The 24,534-nt window shown below is 29.6% G+C and overlaps 2 protein-coding genes, 1 long non-coding RNA gene and 2 other non-coding genes across 6 annotated transcripts; 1 reads left to right on the plus strand and 4 right to left on the minus strand.

Moving 5' to 3' along the window:
• The first annotated feature begins 325 nt into the window (after window positions 1-325).
• LOC119679665 (coiled-coil and C2 domain-containing protein 2A) lies at window positions 326-18,437 on the plus strand. Of its 2 annotated transcripts, XM_038092152.1 has the most exons (12): window positions 326-2,154; window positions 7,035-7,705; window positions 7,792-8,027; window positions 8,090-8,210; window positions 8,273-8,450; window positions 9,111-9,578; window positions 9,633-9,884; window positions 9,951-10,189; window positions 10,247-10,370; window positions 10,651-10,942; window positions 12,397-12,725; window positions 18,247-18,437. In XM_038092152.1, exons 1-10 carry the CDS (start codon window positions 460-462, stop codon window positions 10,837-10,839), a joined length of 4,173 nt encoding a protein of 1,390 aa, XP_037948080.1. In that variant the 5' UTR covers window positions 326-459; the 3' UTR covers window positions 10,840-10,942; window positions 12,397-12,725; window positions 18,247-18,437. The 2 variants fall into 2 exon arrangements, with proteins under 2 accessions (XP_037948080.1, XP_037948079.1); XM_038092151.1 differs by lacking the exon at window positions 12,397-12,725.
• A 225-nt stretch (window positions 18,438-18,662) lies between these two features.
• On the minus strand, window positions 18,663-19,915 carry LOC119679480 (peptidyl-prolyl cis-trans isomerase E). The gene is made up of 4 exons (XM_038091861.1): window positions 19,592-19,915; window positions 19,143-19,532; window positions 18,897-19,069; window positions 18,663-18,828 (listed from the first exon to the last, which is right to left on the minus strand). Exons 1-4 carry the CDS (start codon window positions 19,790-19,792, stop codon window positions 18,684-18,686), a joined length of 909 nt encoding a protein of 302 aa, XP_037947789.1. The 5' UTR covers window positions 19,793-19,915; the 3' UTR covers window positions 18,663-18,683.
• Window positions 19,916-21,769: 1,854 nt separating this feature from the next.
• On the minus strand, window positions 21,770-24,492 carry LOC119680319. Its single transcript, XR_005252458.1, has 7 exons — window positions 24,154-24,492; window positions 23,861-23,936; window positions 23,613-23,677; window positions 23,156-23,430; window positions 22,824-22,872; window positions 22,130-22,195; window positions 21,770-21,918 (listed from the first exon to the last, which is right to left on the minus strand). It is a non-coding gene; the product is annotated as an uncharacterized LOC119680319 (long non-coding RNA).
• On the minus strand, window positions 23,493-23,574 carry LOC119686647. Its single transcript, XR_005253044.1, has one exon. It is a non-coding gene; the product is annotated as a small nucleolar RNA Me28S-Cm3227 (small nucleolar RNA).
• LOC119686648 lies at window positions 23,744-23,824 on the minus strand. Its single transcript, XR_005253045.1, has one exon. It is a non-coding gene; the product is annotated as a small nucleolar RNA Me28S-Cm3227 (small nucleolar RNA).
• Window positions 24,493-24,534: the final 42 nt, after the last annotated feature.

Raw genomic sequence — 24,534 nt, forward strand, 5'->3', positions numbered from 1 at the left:
ATCTATTTTATAACCGGCTAAGGGTTCTTTTTAATTAATAAAAATTAAACATTTGATTCATATTTTTTTTTAACATATTATATATAACGACTCAATTTGAGTGTCATCATCAGGATTTTAAATTAATAAACATAAATTCATTTTAATTAAATCTGTATCCATGCGTTATGTTTTTGGTTCCGTTGTCCATATTGCACTGTACAATATGGAAAAAAAGGAGACCTGTAGCCGGATGTAATATATGTATATAAAAAACATTAATTAAAAAGTATTTAAAAAAAAACATTTTTTTTGTTGTATTTATTATTTTTTAAACACCCTAAAATTCAATCAACATAGCCATCTATTTATTTTGGTTACCTGGGTAACGTCGGTAATGCCAAACATACATGTATTGTTATTTCATTTTATAATAATAAAAATCTTTCAATATTGCTAAAATTATTGCTATTAATAAAAATGAGTGATATAAATAGTTCCAAACGAAAAAAGAAACCGAGGAGCAGTAAATCCAAATCGAGTGGCTCCAAATCAACTGGAGGAACAAGAAGTAGAGACAGAACTATTAAATCGCGTCCATCTACTGAATATCGACAGAATGAAGAAGATGTGCAATATATGTTGGGAAATACAAGCTTTCATCTTGACTTCAGTTCCCAATCAGATAGTACAACACGTAGTATGGACTTCTTTTGTGGCACTACGTACACAGCTGAAACAACTGCAGCTCAACATACATTGGATAAAACCTTTAGTGTTAAGTCAACAGAACAGGACGAGTTAACTGATGAGACAACCGAAACATTTGCTGAAAGTGAAAAAGTATCTTATGACAATGAATTACTTAAGATTGAAAAATTTACCTCATCTCAATCCTCGCCAATAAATAATCAACAGACAGTCTCCACATTTATACAGATCGATGCAAAGGATGAGAAAATAACCTGCACGCTGATATCTACAAAATATTATCGCAATGCAGATTTGTTTTACAAGCCCAGTGCTCTTCTCAATATGAATATCACATTAACCAATGATATTGATGTGAGAAAACTAACTCCACAGACCAGGCGTTTACTGAATCGATACTTTGAGGAAGCTAAGGCTGTGGATAAAAAAATCTCAAATGAAATTGTTATGAAATTAAGTAAAACACCAAAAAATAATGAACGAATTTTCATCAAAGACGCTAACCAACTATATCGTACACTTTGTGAGCATAAATTTAAACCTGTATTTTGCGTTCCTACTCTACAGGTGTTGGAGATACCCACACGTAAATTTATAAAAATACACATACGAGATATACGTTTTACTGCACATCCACAAATATACGAAGAACATCGCATAGCAAATCATCTGGAAGATTTATACAAACAATATGTACGTCTTCTCAATGAAAACTTGTGTGAGAAGTTAGAGTCTGAACTCAATATTGAACGGAAAATAGTAAATAATTTGTTAAAGCGGGAGTCTTCGGTGTCAGCTTCAAAACAAAGATCACCCTATACTCAGACCAAACCGGTACATAGTTTGGAGCAACGTTTACGATACATTAAAGAACTGCGTGAGAGGCTTTTTGAAGCGGAAGCTGAAAGAAAAGATTTAGTCAAAGAGATCTTAAATGTTTGGCTTAATTTGAAAAATACACGCAAGGAACAGGAATATCAGTACACACGTTTAAGATTGCGTTTAAGAGTAGAAAAGCCTAGTGATATTGCTGCGGAAATTGACAAATGGAACAAACGTTTTGAGACTGATCTGAGTGAAGTTTACCGTGAGCAACTGGAAAAATTTTATTGTGCTAAACGTTTATATAAAAAAAATGATTATGATCAATCAAATCAAAAGCCACCACGCAAGCCAAATATTGATAAAGTTACGATGGAATTAAGAAAGATATATGCAAAAAGTTTTAATGGACCTGAAGAACCTAAAATCACTATTTTACAAAGTTTTCTTAGCGATGAGGAATTCTACGAAATTTCTCCACAACATACTAAACTGAAAAGTTATTCTATTAAAATATTTTTTGATGAGGAATTTGTTGGGGAAACTCGAACTTATCGTCTAGAACCAGATCTTAACTTGCAGATTAATGAAGCAATTGGAATTTTAGTCGAACGACGTTTACCAAAAGATATTAAAATTTCTGTAAGTAAATAAATATAATATTAATAACAATTCATTCAATCTAATTTAAAAAATAATAATATAATGAAAGCTCTATTAGACAAATACTCTCATAAACCGATAATACTATGCAATATTGCTAGTTTCCTAGTATCAAAGGAAACTAATACTTTTTTTATATAAAGTACGTTTTTTGTAATACCCAGTTCTTTTATCTAGATCCAACTGCTCATCCAATCGGTATACGCTTGAGATAGATTGCTTGATCCCTTATTCAGATTCATCTGCAAATCTAATCAGTATCCACTTGAGATAGCTTGCTCAGTTCTCTTATCTAGATCGAACTGGTGATCCAACTTGCACTGTAATATCTATGTATTACGTATATTTTCTAAAATTTTCACAGAATTTTAGAGTTTCTTATTTAATTAAGCTACAAATATAAATTCAAGAAATCCTTAATTGCCCAATCCACTCTCAATTCCGTTTTTTGACTTTTATTTTAGCCTCTAATACTTTCGCCTTTCTCGACAATTCTTTGTTCGAAATTCGCCTTGGCTACCATATTTTGAATATGCGTCTTAGACACTTATTGACAAAGACTTAAATGCGCGACTGAATAGACTTAGTCTATTCCAAGTCTTGCAGCCGCACAGCAAAAAAGATTTTACGTTTGAGTTGAAAATAATGCTCTGAACTGGCTAATATTCCGAATATCATTTAGTTGACCAAAGCTAGAATTAGCGATCCGGCGCTTATTTCCAACCCAGCTTTATGGACATTTATATACAAATTGTTTACGTTGTGTTGGAGATCTCTGACTCTGTGGCTTAGCAAACACACATAGTTTGCATATTCGAGGTCTTCAAGGTGGAAGAACGATGTTTATTAAAGCCCATGGTGGCCATCCAACAAAACTATTGAAAATCTCTGTTTATATTATCAAATACTTTCTTGAAGTCGTAAAATGCAGCATGAACGGAAGACCTAACTTCATTGCACTGCTCAAATACTATCCGTACAGTGTTGATCAACTCTACGCAGGAGCGATTGTGTCTAAAACCACATTAATTTTCGCGAAGCGAGATTTCGACTACTCAAGATATTCCGGAGGAGGAGGATCGAAGTGAGAATCTTGCTTGGTACAAGTAAAAGAGTTATACCACTGTAATTATGACAATCTGATTTATCACCTTTTGTAAAAATTTTGAATAAAATAACTTCGTTCCATGTTGTTGGCAACATTTCTATTGCCCAGTTTTTGTGTACCCCATATGGACGCGAAAAGTTCTAGATGTCATTTCCTGGCGCTTTGCCGTTCTTAAGTGATTTTATAGTATTGATAATTTTTGCTCTGATCGGAGGTTATATTCTTCTTGTTACTTCTTGTTATGTATTCAAATGCAGAGTCCTTCTACTTATCGTCTTTGTCGTCTTTGCAAATTACCGTCATTGTCTTTTATTGGTATATCGGAAAAAGATTTTCTTTTTACGAGATCACGTGTAACTTCGTACAACTGTTTTATATTTCTAAGGTTTGCTGCCGTTTTTGCAATTCGGACTTGTTTTTCCATCCATCTCTTTTATAGCGTCTCGTTGAGTTTTTAAATGACCTACAAAGTTGTTTGTTCGAATGCTTGTGATGTAAGATTTGCTTTAACAGGAGCCTCAGTGTTTAACAGGGCCTTTTTTAATTTTATTTTCTCTTCGATTAACAACCAGAATCTCTCAAGCATCCACACCTTCTTGGTCCTCATTTTGTAACCAAAGGTATTAAGACTTACTTCTTGGTACATTTGAGAAACACAATTTGCATGGTTACTGATGTCTTGGTTTTGTACAATGGTTTCGAATACGCTTTTTAGAGCATGTAAATAACTTCTCTTCATATCTAGAGAGTTAAGCTTTTCCATGACTATTTTGTGGTTGACAGATTTGCCCCTTTTTTTGCATGTGGCGATTTTGATTCGAATTAAACGGAAATCAAAACCAATTTTTGTTCCTCTCCTCGTTCGAACGTTTAAGAATGAAGTCCTCCACCGAGGTTTATTTGGTTTAGTTTCTGGTATTCATATCCTTGGAGACTCAGATAGCTTAGTGCGATTTTTTATGTGTAAATAAAGTGCATTCTATAAGTTTGACTTACTGCACAGTTCTATGAGTCTAGAACCATTGTCCTTCTGAACTCCGAGTCCATGTTGGCTCTATACTTTTCAATGTTCGTGTTTTCGGTACCAATTTTAACATTGAAGACCCCCAGCAGAATAAAAATATTGTCATTTCTTACATAGAAGTGAATACAATTTCTTAATTGCTAATAAAATTCGTTTTTATTTTTGTTTTCTTGTGCTTTTTTAGTTTTTTATTTAATAATATGATATAAAATATAATAAAACAAACATTACACATATACTCGTATAACTTTCTGCATAAAATACTAAACAGACAAAATCGTTGTAACAACAACAAATTCTATTATACCTACATAAATTTGTGTTTACTCGTGTGATGCACATTAATTTGCATTTTGCGTTCCTCCTTTAACTTTTGCTCACGAAGTCTTCGAATAATTTCACTACGAATAATAATCGCAAATCCGTATATCCGGATTTATAAAAACTCGATTTTTTTTTAACTCCGGAGACTTCGTTGTTATCCGATTAATCGAATAACTTCGGTTTTTAAGATATCCGAATAATATGAACAACACTAGTCGCTACACAGTTGCGTTTGTTTATCACAAACGAATGCAACTGTAAATAGAAAACAGCTGATGGAAGAGCCCTTGCGTGTATATGCACAAAATTAATTCAACAATGGAAAAAGTAAGACTTAAATACATTTTTACAAGTTTTGCCATTTTATATATCATTTAATGTATATCAGAACACTAAACAAAAATGCAAGAGAAGGAGGGTGAATCCAACACATCGATGGACAGATTTGGAGACAGTTCAATTAATTGGAGCAGTGGCCGATGCAACTAAAAACCGGCAGGAGTCTTTTGAGGTACATACACTAATGTTTTAAGTACATCAGTTGCGGATTACCAAACAAAAGTATACACTATGTATGTCTGGCTTGTACATACATACATATGTACTCGTTGTATGCATGTTTATTCTTGGCAAAACGCTTATTTGTCTATTATTTCAGAAACCGACCGCGGAACGTTTCTACGAAAAAATTAAATCAAAAGCACCCACGCTACAAAAAATCGAATGGATGTCTTTAAAATGTAAAATGAGATACCTTAAGGCTGCGTATGTTTCTGCCGTAGACTGGAAGGACAAGACTAGTTCTGGGTTAGTGAGCAGTGGCGACGAGACAAGCGTGTCAACGCATGTACAACGTTTGTGTCCAAATTTTGATTTACTTGCTAATATATTTGGGCAGCGTAAAAATGTAAGCCAACCGTTTGTTTACGATAGCCAAACTGATGCTGAACTATTAACCGATCCCTGTGACTCAGTTTCAAATGAACTGCTTATTAAAGTGGAGGAAGATTCCCTCCTTGAACCTTTACCCAGAACCAATGCCAGCACTCCTTTAAGTTCAACAAACAATTTAGATTTAATTCAAAGAATCAACAAAGAAAAAAATATTAATAATTCATATCCATTTGATAAACTTGTGCTTATTCAGGAAAAGAAACTTGACTTGGAAGTTAAAAAGCTAGAATTTGAAAAAGAAAAAGAACAGAATCAAATTGAAATAAAAAAACTTGAACTAAAAAATGCATTTGATATAAGAAAGCTGGAGCTCCAAATGCAAAAGGAGGAGCGATTGGAAATAGAGAAATTAAAATTAGAAAGCGAAGAAAAAATGAAGAAGTATGAAATTGATTCAAGACGCAAATAAAACTAAAATAAGTAAAATGTAACTTGTTTGAATTTTTTGTTTACATATAATTATTACAGAATGTACCTAAAGCGTTTGTAAAATATTTGATAGAGCACGTCGTTTAGTTTGACCCTCGTTCGTATATAAATTTTGGTATTCAGGTTCATTTTCACCGTCGTCATTGTTATTCCTATCATCTATCATCTTTTAGCTTTATTAAAATATTGTGATTGTGTAAAATCGTACATACTCATATCCAACTACAAGCAAAACTCACCGAAGAATGACCTCTTATCGGAGTTTTTAACTCTTACAAACTTCTTTTAGCAAACCAAAACAATGTTCAATCCTTATACGATATTGGCTAAACCTTTAAATGAAAAAATTGCGCTCCTGAACATTGCATTTTGTGGAGGTAGCTCTGAAGGAGGTTACAACAGTGTTAGTTAATTTATAAGCATTGTCACTTGCCAATTCCGCTCCTGTTAACATATGTAAAGCTTCCGTGGTCAAACTGCAGTTATTGTAGATGCTGGCATCATGGCCGCTGCGTGGATATGCGAACAATAAATGACAAATGCCTAACCTGTGGTCACAAGAGTATATATGATTTCCAGAAAAATAAGTTTCCCAAACATCATCTTCTTTCTTCCTTTGATTTTCCGCAGACAACACAGAAACTTAAACCAAAAGTACAAATGTCACCGTTATTCTCACCAAAACTCTCCAATTTTCATTCAATTTTGGTATTTTATTTATAATTTATTGATAGCGCCACAAAATATTCGATAAAATTTACGCAAATATAGTATTTAATATTGCAACGATATAGGCTAAACGCTAAATTTGATAGATTTATATGCTCATACTAGATTCACACGAAAGTTTTGTTTGTAATTTAGGCTGTCAATTGTTGTAGCTTTCAATGCAAAATAAAAATTTTTGACAGCTAAAATTATATACAAAACTCTTGTGAGAATCCAGTACTAGATGAGTAGTCTTATTATATTTATTAATTAAAAATATTTTAAATATTTGTTACTTTTTTAACATTATAGCTGTATGAAAAGACAAGACTTGCACCTTCAAAAAAGTTGGCAAGTGTGACCAATAGTTTTTTGACTTTCTTCACAAAATCAAAGCAAAAAGAAACGAGTACACAGTATTTCGAATTTTCCTCTCTCAAACAGCCAATAGCAGGACGTATAAGTTTAAATTTTCAATGTGATGAAGAACAGCATAGTCAAGACCTAATAATTCCATTAAAATATAATGCAGAAGTAAGAAAAGATCTCACTAAGGTATGCAGCGACAAGGAATGCAGTGAAAGCGACGAAGGTAATGAAAAGGAACAGGAATCAGAACAGAAAAATAACGTAACAACCTGTACATTTGAAGAAACAATATTACAGTTCTGTTCTATCGATGAAATCGAAAACAATCCACGTTTTCGCCTCCTACATTCGAGATATCTTAAAAATGATTCCCGCACTAAAGACTTACATTTAGTGCCTTCATTAGATAATGAGTTAGAGTTCGATTGGGAGGCACAGAATGAGAATGTTATTGAGCATGGAAATTGGATGGATGCAATTGATTTATTTAAGCACAGAGGTAAAAAATATTTAAGAAATCTTTACACAGCAATAGATAATCAGTGCTCGCGTTTAACCAAACTTATGGAAAATGCTGAAAATCCACTTATAGGCGATGAACCAGCTACATGGAGGTGAGTTTTGTTAAATACGCATTTCAAGTGTAAATTTTTATTCTAATAATTTTCGTTTAATTGAAATATTCTCTTTTTTCTGCTAGTGGTTTCTTTCGTGCTATATCATTAATATTTAATCCCAAACGTCCGCTGAATCCGATTAGAACAGATGTGCCAATTAGTACTACAGTACCATTGACTGCGGATGCAAGTCAAAATTTTAAAATAATTTTAAATGTGGTGCGCGCTACAGGTATTCCAATCCGTAGTGATTTACTGTATAACCTTGATAGTCGCGAATTGAGTACTAATAGTAGCACACATCTATTTGTCACACAGAGTAACTAACGCGATCTATGATTAAATATTTTTATTTTAACTTTCAATATAATTCTCTTATAGATCTAAAATATTCCAATGTCAGACCTTTCATAACTTTAAGTTACAAAGATAAATTCTGTCGCTCTCTCACGGCTGAAGGTTCTAATCCCACATGGAATGAGCAATTAATTCTGCAAGCAAGGTACATAGCTGTATATATTGTATATATGATTTGATATTGATTAAATACAATTTTATAAATAGTGGCAATTTAAGCGATCAGCGAGATGATATTAAAATATCACTTTTTGATGAATTAATTGAGCAACACACTAACGATGATCCGCTCTCAGTAAGACATATGGACATGTATCAAAGAATACAAACGAATTGGTTGGGTGAATACAGAATACCAATACATGCACTTCTGACGAATAAAAAGGTAAGTTAGACACCTTTCTGATCTTCTTCATTACTGCTGTCTTCTATTTTTGTTTAGTAATTCTGTTAGCTATATTGTATATAACTATGTACGTATTGTTTTTGTTGTAATCATATTTGAATTTATACAAGTTTTTGAGATATCTAGAAAACTAAAAATTGAAGTAAGAAATGCAATATAAATTTAAGAGAGTGGAACAAAGAAATTTAGGACTAATGGCTAGGGCGTAAAATAGTGTTATATTATGATGATCGATTAAATAAGTTGCAGGCGTATCTAATCTATTCTGAACACAAATTCAGGTATCTTGACAGCGTGAGAGAGCAATTGACGGCATCTTAGAATGGGTTCAGAATCACTAGACTGAGTTCGATATAAAAGAGCATTGACACATAAAAGCTCTTTCACATGCATAAATGAACTTATTCCAATGGAAACGCCAATATCTTAATTAGATTAACATAAGTTGTTTTAGCTGAATTGAGTGATATAATAAGACGTCATTTGTACAAAATTTCGAATGGTTTTAGCTAAAACCTCTTAAGTTTTTATTGAAATCACTACTAATGATCTTACAAAAAAGTAAATATTGAAAAGTTAATTCATATCACATGACAACAAATGATGTTCTCCAATAAAATCTCTAATTGATCATTTCAGTTTGAGGGCGGTTGTGAGCTAAATACACCAAAAATTTTACTAGGTTATAAACGTCCTAGTTTGGAAAATATTACAACTTTAAATGATACGAGTTTAACAATAGATCAATATCCAGAAATCAAAGAGAATATACGATTGTGGTTTTATATAAGCATTGAACCAGTATTTCATTTACCACAAATAAGAACCTTCTGCTTAGAATGTGTAGAGTTAGTGGAAGTCCGCCAATTTCTCCATGAATGTGGTTTACAAATGAAAGAATTACAGCTACCCCGTTTTATAGAACCGCTCATTTGTAGTGCGGATGGTAAACTTATGTGCATTACTAGACTATTGGAACCAATACCGCTACCAGTTACGGAAAGTCAAAATTTATTAGAAAGTATCTGTCGTTTTGTATCCCTATTAAGTACATTGAAATGTAATGATGCTTATATGAGTTTTAAAGGTGTATGGTTAAGTAATCAGGTAAGTCATATATATCAAATACAAACCTAAAATAAAACATTATTATGTTTACAGTTATTATTAGACTCCACATGGGGCTCAACAAAAGATTTGGGAGTGTTATTGTGCAACTATTTCTTGACTATTGGCATTAAATGTTGGCTAGTGTTAGGATTAGCGAATCCATATGGTGAAAGTACTTTTGTGCTATATAGACTAGATGAAGGTGATTTAATGCTAGCAGATCCTTGCACTGGTAAACGTTATTACGTGAAAGATGTCTTTTGTCCTTTATACAAGATTAATTTCGTGATTAATCAGAAAAATGTAAGTTAGGAAGTTAATAATTCTTTAGCAAATTATAATAACTTAAATTATCTGTTATTATTTAAGATCTATTTTAATATACAGTCAGAAACTCGAGTTTCTATGACAAACTTTAATTTCAACGATTCGTCCTGTTGGTTTACACTATTCAACAAGAAGAATCCCGCACCATTAGGTGGAGTTCAACAACTTAATTATAAATATATTGATACATTCAATACAGTAGAATTACGAAAAAATATAGAACGCAAAATTATCAAAAAAATAAACTCTTGGAGGACAGTGCATAAAACTATTTGGAATAGGTAACGCAGAGTTGTAGATACATATGCATGATAAATAAATATTCGGTCTCTTTCTAGAGGATTCCAGAACCGTTTATATGCAATACTTCAACAATTGGAACAAGAGGTTACATTTGGTAATAATTCATATAACGATTCACACCAGACTGAACATTTATTTTCGGACATTCCCAATCACAGAGTAAGTTTTTCTCAGAAAAAGGGTAACAGGCTTTTACGTAGTAAATACGTACTAAAGAAATAAAATATTTGATAGAACCATTATTGCAGTGAAGAGTCTTTACTATAATACCATCCTACTATTTTTATATACCATATATACAGAATAATATAGTTTGTACTTAACATATATTGTAATCCAGCACTCCATATTAAATTCGTTTATTATTATTATTTTAATGCGAATTGTTCGTATTAATATTTATACTAATATAATTTTATTCTTATTTTTCTTTTCTTAGATATATGGATTCACTCTTAACTTTTCATACACAAATCTGGCATCAATCTCAGATCGTATCAAATCAACTTGTATTCATTTAAATACAGATAGAGATGTAGAATTTTCTTTAGCAGTACACATTCATGCCTATTCGAACAACGTCCTGTCGATATGGGTTTTTTTAATATCTATAACACCTCTATCATAATGTAATATGGGAAAAACTAAAAAATATACGAATGAGACATATCACAACACAAACATAATCACAATGAAGCGATAAAGAACTGACTTAGACCAATTTAAATAAGGTAAGCAATTAATCTAGCCTATATCTCTACGACATAAAAAAATGCACTTCTTCTTTTTCTGATAATAATATCCGTATATATAATTTACGCTGCTTTAAATATCGGATTAGAGAATTAATTTAATTAGTTTCTGCCATATTTGTATTTGAAACACTTATATATATCTCATATATCTGGGCGTTTGACAAACATGGTGTGAGCTGTTAAATACACTAAAAAACATATTGTTCACTATTTACTGTATAATTTGTTTTATGTAAGGCAGGAAGGATATTTGCTGATTGCATTGCAACCTCTCAATCTTATTTCCCCCTTGCCACAATTTTGGCTATGGGAGTGTCTTCACCACAACGAAACTATATACCATTTGTGTTAGTGTTTGCCTAGTATTGTTCTTAGTGGACTTTACTTTTTATAGTATAAGTATTTTTATTTTGTCTTTATGATTTTAATATCACCTAAAAATTTTCTAGTTTTGGGAAAATTTCTTCTAGTTTTAACATAGATTTGTTTATAAGAATCATATAGTATCGATGAATCAGTCATTGAATTATTTATTTTGGATATTTTTCCTAGTAATGATTACTGCTTCTCTGATGTCATTTTTGAGTGCGATATTAAGTTATTTGTATGAAAATCGATCATCATAACAACGTGAAGAGCCAGATTTATGAATCCTAATACCGAGTATTCATATCAACAAGATAATTTCGACAAAAAACAGACGCTTCTGGACGCTAAAACCGGGCATTCACAGAGAAAATGTATTATTGTTTCTTTCTCCTGCGGGTTTCCACAACTTCTGCAATGAGGGTTATGGGGAATACGCAGTTTTTCTGCTTGAGTTCCTACACACCAATGACTAGTAAGAACTGCAGTAAGCCTTGTAGTGTTCACGCGATCTCTTTTAATGAGTTCCGAGGATTTATTTTTGTTATAGGTGGGCCATATTAACCTGAAAGTTGACCATTACCTAAGTGCTTTCCATCTGTTATTGGCAAGTTGCAGAAAGTACAGGAAGGTACTTCTTTTAATGGTCTCCAGGCTAATATAAACTGGTATCACCAGTGCCGCATCTAGGGAGGCACTAGAGCGGGCTAAACTGTCAGCTTTCTCGTTCCCCACGATGTTTCTATGTCCAGGAACCCAGATGAGGGTGATATCGGCCAACAGATTTAGCTTGTCGATTGATTTGTATGTAATAAGAAACTTTATTTTTTACCCCCAATAATATTTTCATGGTACGATAATGTTTTTAGTTTTACTCAGATTCTTGATTTATGATTGAGTGACATTTTTTATACCCAAAACTTAATTATTTTATTACCATTGCAGTTTCTGGTGATAATCTACTGGTTAGCTCGCCAATAAATTCATACCATTTCACAAGTCATAACCTAAAATCATTTTTTTTTTACTATTATTATTACTAATAAGTTATATCATTTTGGCAGCTAAACTGATAAAGAAATCGTATCGTCCGATAGACGTTCAATTTTTGCGCTTCCACAAATAGTCCACAGTCGGAACCGAAATGTTTACGTAGAAACAAGTGCTGTTTGTTGTGAAAAGATATAATTGCGAATATTATTTTATTAAGTTCAATAATATTTTTTAAAGACTATTTAAAGCAGTACGAATCTTTAAAAAATGAGATATCAAATAATTGGAGAAATTAAAAACAAAACTGAAAAAGTTATACGCTACATAAAATGGCTCTACATGCTTTACGAATTGAATACACATCTCTCCATTTGTGAACCTTGGGAAAAAGTTTTTATTAGTAAGTCCATGATTAATTTTTCTCAAACCACATTCCTATATTGAAACAATCAAGTTCAATATTTTATTTTATTTTATATCAAAATATTATAAAAAACTTTATGGACATGTTTTTAGGATCATTCCATTATTGGAATCTTTCCAAAAATTATAGAGTATACATAATCTTCAAGTTATTGTGAAAATTACTTAACGATCTATAGTAATCAGTTAAGATAAAAAAATAAGAATCGATCTAAAGTAAACAGTTGAGATAAAAACATAAGAATAAAGAGTGCTGATCGAAAATTAAAAAAATTTATTTGTAAGATCAAGTAGCAATGATAATCCAATCCAAAAGAATATTCTAGATGTCTTAAGAGATGGCTAAAAAACAGAAATTAAATGAGTTTTACTGGGTGCAACTATGGACTGTAAATCGAGGTCATCAATCATATAGGAACCGATTTTAATTTGGTAATAGTCCACTTTAGATAATGTGTATTCCAGTTAAGAACGCAAAATGCGTATTCTTTTGACCATTTTTAAGAAGATGTTAACGATTAAAAAGAAGATTTTGGAGCATATCTACAATTTTCTTATGAATGACAGATATCTTGGCTGTCTAATAGAGAACTTTATTCTTATAAGTATTTTTTTATAGTTATTATGAGGAAAATTGTTGGATTTTAAGGTTGTGATTTGAATTCTCCCAGAATTTATCTTTTCTATTGTTAAACTATTACTTATTTTGAGAGTTGGGCTATACAGTTTAATATTAGTTTTTATATTACAAAATAACATTATTCAAGTTAATATACTCAATTTATATATTAAAGAATGTTTGTGATTTATCATTTGTCTTAGATTCAATTTAGAGTACACACGAGCTGCTCGTACATCACTTTCAGGATATTATTAATTGTTTACTCTTTAATGCATTATATATTACTCAAAACTGGTGATAGACTTCTAAGAATTGTTGTTGATATATTTTCCAACATTTAAGATTCCTTTAGGTACAAGTAATATTTTATAATATGTTATAACAATTGTTAAAGTCTTCGAGGAAAATGTGAAGAACGATGTCTTAATTACCCAAAATTTTCTGCTAGATATTCACTTTTCAAACTGCATTGGATAAATTGCTCTCGAAGTCATTAGTCGATGTCGAACTCAAAAAAGCAATCCAACGAGTTCAACAACAAAAATCCTGTCAGAACGTATGCGCTGGGCTTTAAACTTGGATTATTCAATTGTTTCTTAATTGGACTATTCCGCCTGTTAACTACTAGTTAACTAGTAAATAACAACTGTAGATTCTATGATAGATAGTATGAACTATCTGACCATCCTTTATGCTTATGTTCTTTAAAAAAAACGAACTTAGTACCACCATCGGTCTTTCATTGAACGAAGGGAAATTTGGAGCCTCGAACGCAAGGATATTATTAGATTTATTAATAGTCTTAATTTGTCCAATATAACTTACAAGAATTTAATCGATGTAAGTACCAATGCAATTTCCGTGGTACTACTATGGACTATCATTTGAGCTCAAGTGGGCTTTTTGGAAACAAGGTCGCCACTCCAACTTACCTACCTACCTATTTAGGTAAGGGAATAGTTTATAACCATACTGTAGGTGTTATTTACTATTTGAGTTCAATAATTTTTATAAATATTTTAATTTAACATATAATATAATAAATAATAATAATAATAAAATAAATATAATAAATATACTGATGTGCTGAATTGAAAACAAATATTTGTCATTGGAGAAAAATCTCTAAGATATGAAGATTTAGGCTTATATATCGATCATGGTGTAGTATTTTGGCTCTTCTAATAATACTAATATTGTGGAAGTTATTTTTAATGGCAAATCAGTATTAAAAAATAATATATATTTAATTATTTTTGTTTATTGACTGAAATGAATTTAAATTAAACTGTGAGTTAATTATTACTTAAGTCATCGAAGCGTCTTCAAGATATAGTGACAAGCTCGAGAGCCTATCAATCTAAATATTGTATGTAATTGTCATTAATGATATGTTTAGACTTAAAATTATTTTTAGATATTAAGTTTATGAGTTTCTTTACATTTTTTTATATTAATTAATTGAAAAAGGCTTTAGTGAACAAAAAATATTTTTAATGAATTTTATTCATGGATTGGTCTAAGTCATGCACTCGAATAAAAATGTGTGATCTCATTGAAGTAGTCCTTTTTTTATTTTATTTTGGGTGTGAGACGGACATTATCCTCGGGTTGTCTTGAATACAATGTCATCAAAGGCAAATTGTGCAATTGGGTAGTTCTGAACAGTCCTACATTTTTTTACATCAATTTGAACCAATTCAATTCTTGATATCGAAATATTGTAATGAGACACTTAGATAGATATATAGATATATATACATAGAGCCAAATAAAATGATAAATAGTCGAATCCTATTATTGTTTATATTCGTAACATGAATGTTATAGTTATAATTGTGCTGTTTCGAAAACAATAAATATATCACATAAAATCTAAAGTTCTTATCATATGACTCATAATTACATAAAATATACTCTGTGTATATTGTAAATTAAAAAAAAAATCGCTGATGTTCAAATCATATATCAGTTAACATGATAAAACAAATTTTTTCGGTAATTCTACCCTTGGCGAATTTAATATTTTCTTTTAGATATCTATGGAAATGTACACATTGATTAAAATTTATTTAGTTTAAATAATCAAAATTTATCAATTGTCATTTATAGATAATATACTAAAAAAAATTTATATGTTTTTTTCGAATTTCACGATAATAAAAATTATTTCCATTATTTGGAACGTCAGAAGACAATAATAAACATACAACAAGGTCTATAGTTAAACTATGTAAATACTGTCGAGTCAGGGTCAATAAAACTTTTAATATACATAATTTAAAAATCATAAAAGTCTTACGATTTTTTTTATAAACTCTCAATTGATAAAGTTTTTTTCTATTACATTTGCCGAAAAATTTATAAATATTCATGCTTACATTTATCTATCATATCGTATGATTAATTATAACTTCTCTTATCGGAAGAGTTACTGAAACGTCCTACTTAATTGCAATGCAATTTATTTCAAAATATCTAGAGAAATTGCAAACATTTCTTTAGACTTTCACCAGTTTACCGATATAATATCAATTATGTTTATAAAATTATACGAACATTGTGTGACCAGTAATTCTACTAAAAAATATAACTGAATCACATGCATTCTTTATAAACCTACAAACATACTTCTACTAAAGTATAACTAAATCACAGACATACTTTATAAACCTACATGCATACTTCTCAAGTATAAAGTACTAAAGTATAACTAAATCACATGCATTCTTTGTACACCTACAAACATACTTCTACTAAACTGTACCTAAAACACATGCGTACTTTATAAGCGTACATGCATATTTCTACTAAAGTGTAACTAAATCACATGCATACTTTATGTAGATTTAAGCGATTCGCTTAATATATATATATATATATATATAATATATACATATATATAAATATAAATACTTATATATATATATATATATATATATATATAATATAATATATATATATATATATATATTGATAAGTTCGATTTTCTTGAGCTTATTGATCATGAAAATTGATCATGGATTGTGTTATATTATGTTGGACACACATAAACATAACAACTAATAGAAAGTAATTTTAATACATTTATTTGGTTATTAATAAATTGAATATATATCTATAAATTTTAAGCTTTATCTTCATAAATATTTATTTGTTTCTTTTTTTTGTGCAAAATATAATTTTTTCAGTTTATAATACGATTTTTATTATGTGGTAGGATTTAATCAGTTAATGAAATCTATAATGCCTAGGAGTGTGAAAATACTATAACTTATTACTTGCTATCTTTTTTTATTTTATTTTTTTAATTTTTTGAGGAACAACCATTAATTACGTCACAATGTTTACTTATCTCTGAATATATGGGACCATACGAAAATTACTCAGTGAGCAATTATTTACTGGGGGATAACATCAACAATTTAGAACTTTGATTTTATTACATTTTTCGTATGACTCAGATGATTACGATTTCAATTATAATTCTTATTGAGTATATTCACTACCATAAAATTGGGCATACCCTGAATATATACAATTATTTCACTAAATCACTTTATGACTTTATCAGTTATAAACACTTTGTTTTTTTATCACTGTTTTCAATGATTTGCTACGCTTCTCTTCATACATTTGCATTTTTCTAAAAATATGAATGGATTGAGAAGAAATACCAGGCGGTTTCTAAATTTAATAAAGCGTACTATACTCTGTCAATAAACTAGAAGCCCAGAAACCTAAATTTAATATACACACCACTGCTGTAATATTCAATGCAGTATCTCTTTAATTGGTACCAACAAAACTTCTTGGAATTCCAATGGGGCGTTTATCGTTAAAATATACTGATACGTGTGTTAAGAGCGCTGTGGTGTTATGTCTTAACGGCAGGTGATCAAGTTAAGAAAATGAATCGTACCAGCACTCACGTATGGATCTGAAACTTGGAAAATATGAACTCTGTACACGACAATGGTCGTACCAGTACTCACATATTGATCTGTTTAATAAAAACAGTACTCGGATCTATCATAACATTGAAGAGATAAGCTCTAATGGAAATCGTTAACACCAAATTTTAGGAATGACGATTCCAGAGACGTTACAATTACTTATCGTACGCGATGTACCTAGAGGAATACATAATTAAAAAATTAAGCTCGGTAGACTTTAGTGGCCGAATCGTGTAGTTCATGGACGATGGCTCATGATAAGTAGTCTTTGTGTAGTTTATGGAAAACCACACCAAAACAAATCATGTCTACGCTGAAACAGAACTGGACTCTTAGAACATAGATGTGGACAATTGTATCATATCACTTTCCAATTAGGATCAGTGTAGAAATTTTGTGTGCAGTAGTTCACAACCAAATAGCAGTTGTAACACAACAGTTCATTATACGAGCTCAATGGGTTTTGGGCACAAGGCCACCACTGCAACTTAACTCACTTGTATGCATAGTTAATATTTATCAATTTAAAATTAATAAATTTTAGAAATAGAAATATTGTTCCAGAACACAGAATCCTACTAAGATATGACACAGTAGTGTTAAGAACGTAATTCATCATTGTTCAAAATACCTTCTTTAAAGCAATAGAGGAATATTTTTATTGAAAATTATGGTTTCTCATCATCATAATTGACTTTAAAAATCAAATTAAATAAGATCTAAAATGCTTGAGATAATCTATACTTTACGTTTACAATTTGTGCAATATAATATTGTAAAAATATTTAAGAAAACATTCTATAGTTGTTTTGTTACAAGTATGGTCTATATATTATTCTTTAAATATTATTCTTTAAATATAGATTATAAGATATTAAAATATTATGTCATTAATTATAGTTATTTATGTTTATTTACAGATTTGCTCTTTTTGACGGTGTTCATAATAGTTTTTTATGCAACATTTATTTTCATACCGAGCTATTGGACAACTTTTGTAAAGTACATGACGCCATATACCCGAAATCTGATTGGCATGGAGCGCGATACATTATTCATAGAAACCTAATAAAATTATAACCGATTATATATTCCTTTTTTTACATATAAATAAGTATTAAATGAACTGATTTATTTTTTTTAAATATGTGCTGCATTTTTTTTTAATTTTTGAATATGGCAACCGTAAGTACAGAAACTAATATACATATGTATGGTTTTCCCATTACAAATATGCTACATGAAATTATTTTTTAAAGAAATAAATAAAATCATTTTAATTAGTTTTGTATATTTTAACATATATATAAAAATAGTTTTCAGAATATATATATATATATATATATATTATTTAAAATTATTTAAGTTCACCACATGAATAAATAACAACTTTTTGATTTGGTGTGCCAGATTTTGTACCACAACGTTCCATCCTTCGCACCACATCTGCACCACTGATTACATGACCAAATACCACATGTTTATTATCCAACCAATCAGTTCTATTAAATATAATAATTAATATATATTGAAATTTCATTATTTATTGAAATTATATTATAGTACATACTTTGTAGTGCAAATGAAAAATTGTGAACCATTTGTATTTGGACCAGAATTTGCCATTGAAAGTGTACCGAAATTATTATGTTTCAAAGTAAAATTTTCGTCTGCAAATTTTTTTCCATAAATAGATTTTCCACCTGTACCGTTGTTATTAGTGAAATCACCACCTTGACACATCTAAAATATATTGCATATATTTTAAAAAACTAAATTTCGAATTTATAGAAAAAAGTAATTAAATAAATCTTACAAATTCTGGTATAATACGATGAAACGTACTACCCTTGTAGCCAAATCCTTGTTCATGGGTACATAATGCACGAAAGTTTTCTGCTGTTTTCGGTGCCACATCAGCACGTAGAAGCATGACTATACGTCCAGCATCACTGCCACCAATACGTATATCAAAGAAAACTTGTGGATTACGTTTCTCTGCTTTCTCAATAACAGCTGGAGCGGTTGTTTTTTTCTCTTCAGTTTTAGTGTTCTCTTGTTCTTCTTCATCGTCTTTTAATGTTGCACCAGCATGTTTTTGCAACCAATCATCATCCGCCCATACAGGCTTAAAACTACCTTCCTTAACACGTACAGGTTTAGCTAAACTTACGCGTATCGTACGTCCACATAATTCAGAATCATTCTAAACAAAATATATAATAAATTCATCAGTAAATAATTTTAATTATATGTATATATTACCATATTATCAATAGCTGCGTCAGCATCTTCAGCTAATTCATATTCAATAAAAGCGAAACCTCTATGTTTTTGGGATTCGTAATCCACTGGCATTTGTATGTCAGCAATATCACCAAAAGGTATAAAAGCATCATTCAAGAGTTTCTCTGTCACTTCATCTGCAAGCGCACCTACATATATAGTGCGTTTTTCACTAGACATAGTTTTTTTTGTAGTTTTTAATTTATTATTCTAGCAAAAATATATTTTATTTGGCAGAGTTTTATGAAAACGTAAACAAACATTGACATTTAGCGAAATTATAGTCAAACAGCCGGCATGTTGACAACTGTCAAAATATTACACACCATGTGGTGAATATTATATATCATAGAATATAACAAAATATATCCAAGTATCTATATAACATAAATTTTTTATAATATATAAATTAGTTTTATTTTTAAAATGAGCTCAATATTTTTATGTTATTATATTTACTAAGCTAATACTAATTTACTATTTAGTTTCAACTTAATATTGTTACAAAACTAGTCGTAAATATTGAAAGTAATTAAAATACCTCTCTTTATTATCAATAAATTTAACAATATTTATGAGATTATATACAAATTCATGTTGTCGTTTCAAAAATACTAAAGCATATATCTCGAATTCATTAATTTATAGTAACTGTTGATCAGGTGTCCTGATTTTAGCGTGTCAGTTGATATGTTTTTCCGTGTCCCTTCTGTTTAACAATATATTACATATGTATTTCAATTTCTATGTTCTTTCTAATATACATATATTTGTTCTAATTTATTAAAATACTTTTCTTTTTATCATTTTTTTTATATTTATAAAAACTAACAACTCTAGATCGAAAAATTAGATCGTTTATACTAAAAACAATAAAGTCTGATCGATTTAGCGATTTTTACAACGTTTGATTTTGTTGATCAAAAGAATTGGATTAAATTTTGTTTCCTTAATGAAATTTCTGCTATAGTAACGTTTTAGAAGGCCATTGATGATCAGACTACGTCACGAAAAAATGTCTATTAGTAGTAAAAATAATTCAAAGGCAGGGAGAACGATCATCAACATCAACTGATAAACAATACGTTAACAAAATCAAATATTTGATGGCCAAAAATCCTCAATTGATGAAATGAAGTCTCTCTGGTACTTTTAATATATTAATTGGTCCCGTCCAGCAGGACATTTTGAATGATGTTTTGCATCTGAAAAGAGTGAATTCTCGATTGATTTGAAAAACACTTAAAAAAAGTTATGAAAAAATTCATATTGTTTTTTGATAAATATATAATATTTGATCCAAAAAATTTCTGTCCATCACTAATATAAAACATCTTTGTTTCAATAAATTACAAATATGAAGTAAGTCCATCAACCCCACTTACGCAGGCACTGTGCGTACTATATTTTATACATATTTTCAACTATACGAGTGCATTTAAAATAACAGAAGTCCAAGTACCTGCTATTAGCAGGTTCCTTCTAATTTTTTCGCCCATCAATGTAATCATTGATTATATCCTTTCCTTATTATAAACTCCATTCATTTTTGACCCCATTAAATTTAACTCTTTTTGTTACCTTTGTTTTTTTTTTGTCAGTTAGATATAATCGTTTTTTAAAATGAAATTAAAAAACAATTGATCAAGTCCATTGTGTCCATTAACCTTCTTAATAATATAATGCACAAGCCTTCTCAATTTTTGGTATTTTATGTGGACGATATCATCTGTGTCTCTCCTGTAATTCCGTTTAACAAACGTGGTTACAACAACTTATTACTTTTAGTCAGTAATTACTACCTAGCAAGAATATCCTCCCTTCCGCCCATTTGTTTTCAATTTTGGTTTAGACATATTTGTTTATATACTAAACTTTCCGTATTCTAATGTTTACACAGAAATGTGTAATTCCTTTGAAAGTTTTTGTGTCCAAGAACTAAAATCTGGTTATTTTGCATTCCTAAAAGATGGTTTAGTGGCTTTCAAAGCTTTGAATTTACCGGAATAAAAACCAGGTAACCACCACAGACACGAAGTGCTACCTAACATCAAAAACGCGAAACAATATTTCAAAGCAATGTTGCATGGCAGTTCTGTATAAACATTTTTAATATTTAAAGAAATTTTAAATAAAAAAATTTGTATTGGTGTAAATTATTACAGTATAAAACTATTATTTATTTAAATAATAGATAATTAGTATTTAAACATAAATATTCTTTCTTTAATACGATTTATAACGCCTCTACTCCTGTGTAAGTTCTTCACATTTGACGCTTCAAATATATACTGAAGAGATGATACCTGTAAAATATAGAATAAAATTTTAAATTATAATTTATCCTTAACATTTCGTAGTAATTATATTATATATAAAAATCAGTAATAATTAACAGCATGGTTTTGTTTTGGGTTCGTCTCAGAAGAGGGAGACCCTGAATATGGTCTAACATCATATAAAAACTATATATACGCAATTCTAATATATTATTTATTTATAAATCAAAATAATTACCTTTTGAGTACAACCCACGCATATGAAGACTTCAAAAATATCAATGTTGACCCATATATATTGTTACTGAAATAGAATATATTTTATTTTCGATATTATTATAATAAATAAATTTAATAAAATAATGTATCAGCAAAATTTAACAGCATGGTTTTATATTGGGTTCATCTCAGAAGAGGGAGACCCTGAATATGGTCTAACATCATTTTACTACATTTATTTAGATAAATTCGATTCTTCAAAGAAACTTCGAGAAAAAACAACTAACATTTTAATACAAAATATATAAATACTAGTCTTAAATTGTTCGAGCAAGTCAAATATATTCGAATTCGAACACTTTATTTTTATTCCATTTTTTTATATTCGAATACGAGCATTTTATTTTCATTCTATTTTTTATATATTCGAATGCGAACATATTATTTTCATTCTATTTTTTTTTTATGTTTGAATTCCAACTTTTTTTTTTGTTTTATTTTTTTATATTCGAATTCGAACATTTTATTTTCATTCCATTTCTTTATTTAAATATCTATAATAGAAAATGTTTCAATAAAATAACTCGACGTACTCAAATATTAAAATACTCGAATCTTTAAAATAGAACGAATGATAATTAAAGTTCCAATAAATACTCTATATGGTTGATTGTTTCTGTTTCTCTGAATAAAGATTTATAAATATAACTTACATTCTAGTGTTTCATCAGAATTCCAGTTAAATGGCTTCAGTGCAAGCACCTATAAATTAAAAAAATAGGTCTTCATTAAAATAACGAATTTAGTAGACACAATATATTTAAGTTACAGAAATATCAGATGAAATATTGTTTACATGTTTTGTTCAAATGAACTATACAATTAAAGTAACATCATTATAATCAGTGATTCTAAATACTACATAGGATATACTACAAGGATATATACAAATCATATATATCGTAAATTAAAACTTTTTAAATTTTATATAAGATAAGTATTTTATATTAGTATTTAGAGTCACTGCGTGTAATATTTATTTTACCTTAAAATCAGTTATAAATCCGCTTCCCACCAATTTAGACAGTGCTTGTAATTTTAGTGTTTACATTAAAACCATGTCGCTGATATTAGCTAATAACAATGAAACACTGACCCAAACGTTCTTGTTTCTCGATCTCTTTTTAAACCACTTCAACGTGAAATGAATAAGTAGAGTTGGTCGTAGCGCAATGGAACGTTGATCTGGACGTTTTCATTCACCCACCTTGCCCTCATTTCACTTAAGCATTTCAAATATATACATCAATTACATATTACCTAAAATTATATATACTAATTAGTTTCCTCTTAAAAAAATAAAACAATATCTTTGTGTGGACATTATTTCAGAATCCTTTTGGTTTAATTTTAGTTAGAAATCAGCAAGAATTTAATTTCAGAACATAAAATCATCATACAAATTTGAATTTAGAAACAAATATTTTAAGTTAATTAATTACCTTATCATGTATTTGGCTATATCAAAGCGATATGACAATGGATTGAGAGAAATCTTCTTCTTCATCTAAAATAATTAAAAGAGACAATAGTTAAGTTCTTGTTTAACAAAATCAAATTATATATTAAAAGAAATTTGTCAGAATCCTTTTGGTTTAATTTAAGTTAAAATCAGCAAAATAAAACTTCAGTATTAACTTATCATCATTAAATAATTATAAGTAATTACATATAAATAATTTATACCCACCTAATCACATAGCTGACCATATAGAAGCCTCACACTTCAATAAAGTATATCGTGCCAATTTACCACATGGTGAACACTAAAAGTAAAAAAAAAAAGATTTTAGTTAATTAATTAAATTAACAGATTAATTAACTTATTTGATCACACACTCAGTTGGCCGTTCTTATCTATCATCAAAAAATAAGGCAAATATGAGTAAAAAAAAATCTAAACATATTTGCCATATTCAGCAGTGAACACTCATCAAAGTTAACCTATTGGCTTCCTCCATATCAGAAAATTATTCAACTCACCAATTCTAATCAAACATTTGCAGTTGCATCCATAATGTTTTACATTATTTGACCCCATACGATATTGTTTTATATACTAATTTAATTAATTTTGCTAACATTTTTTGTTTCTATCAAATATTATTTTATATTTTCTCACTTCACGTTGCCGTAACTAAACCGGCTCAAGTCAATAAACCAAATGAAAGATTCCATATATGACAATTTGACACTACCATTATGCACTAGATTGGTAGCATTTGTTTAGTAGGTGAATTTCAAAATTTGTGACAAGTGGTGAAATTGGTGTTAGGATTTACATAACGAGTTTTTACATTTTTGACATATGCACACAAGTAATTTAAGTACAAAAATATTTCTTTATTAAAAAATTATTTTTAA

Source organism: Teleopsis dalmanni, chromosome 2 (assembly GCF_002237135.1).
Source record: "Teleopsis dalmanni isolate 2A chromosome 2, ASM223713v2, whole genome shotgun sequence".
Lineage (NCBI taxonomy): Eukaryota > Metazoa > Arthropoda > Insecta > Diptera > Diopsidae > Teleopsis > Teleopsis dalmanni.

Excerpts from the sequence above, each read along its gene's own strand:
- LOC119679665 (XM_038092152.1), top strand. The coding sequence starts at position 460 with ATGAGTGATATAAATAGTTCCAAACGAAAAAAGAAACCGAGGAGCAGT. Across the intron at positions 7,706-7,791 it reads GATGAACCAGCTACATGGAG|TGGTTTCTTTCGTGCTATAT; the intron begins GTGAGTTTTGTT and ends TTTTTCTGCTAG. Across the intron at positions 8,451-9,110 it reads CACTTCTGACGAATAAAAAG|TTTGAGGGCGGTTGTGAGCT; the intron begins GTAAGTTAGACA and ends TGATCATTTCAG.
- LOC119679480 (XM_038091861.1), bottom strand. The coding sequence starts at position 19,792 with ATGTCTAGTGAAAAACGCACTATATATGTAGGTGCGCTTGCAGATGAA. Across the intron at positions 19,533-19,591 it reads ACGCAGCTATTGATAATATG|AATGATTCTGAATTATGTGG; the intron begins GTAATATATACA and ends TATTTTGTTTAG. Across the intron at positions 18,829-18,896 it reads TTTTTCATTTGCACTACAAA|AACTGATTGGTTGGATAATA; the intron begins GTATGTACTATA and ends TATATTTAATAG.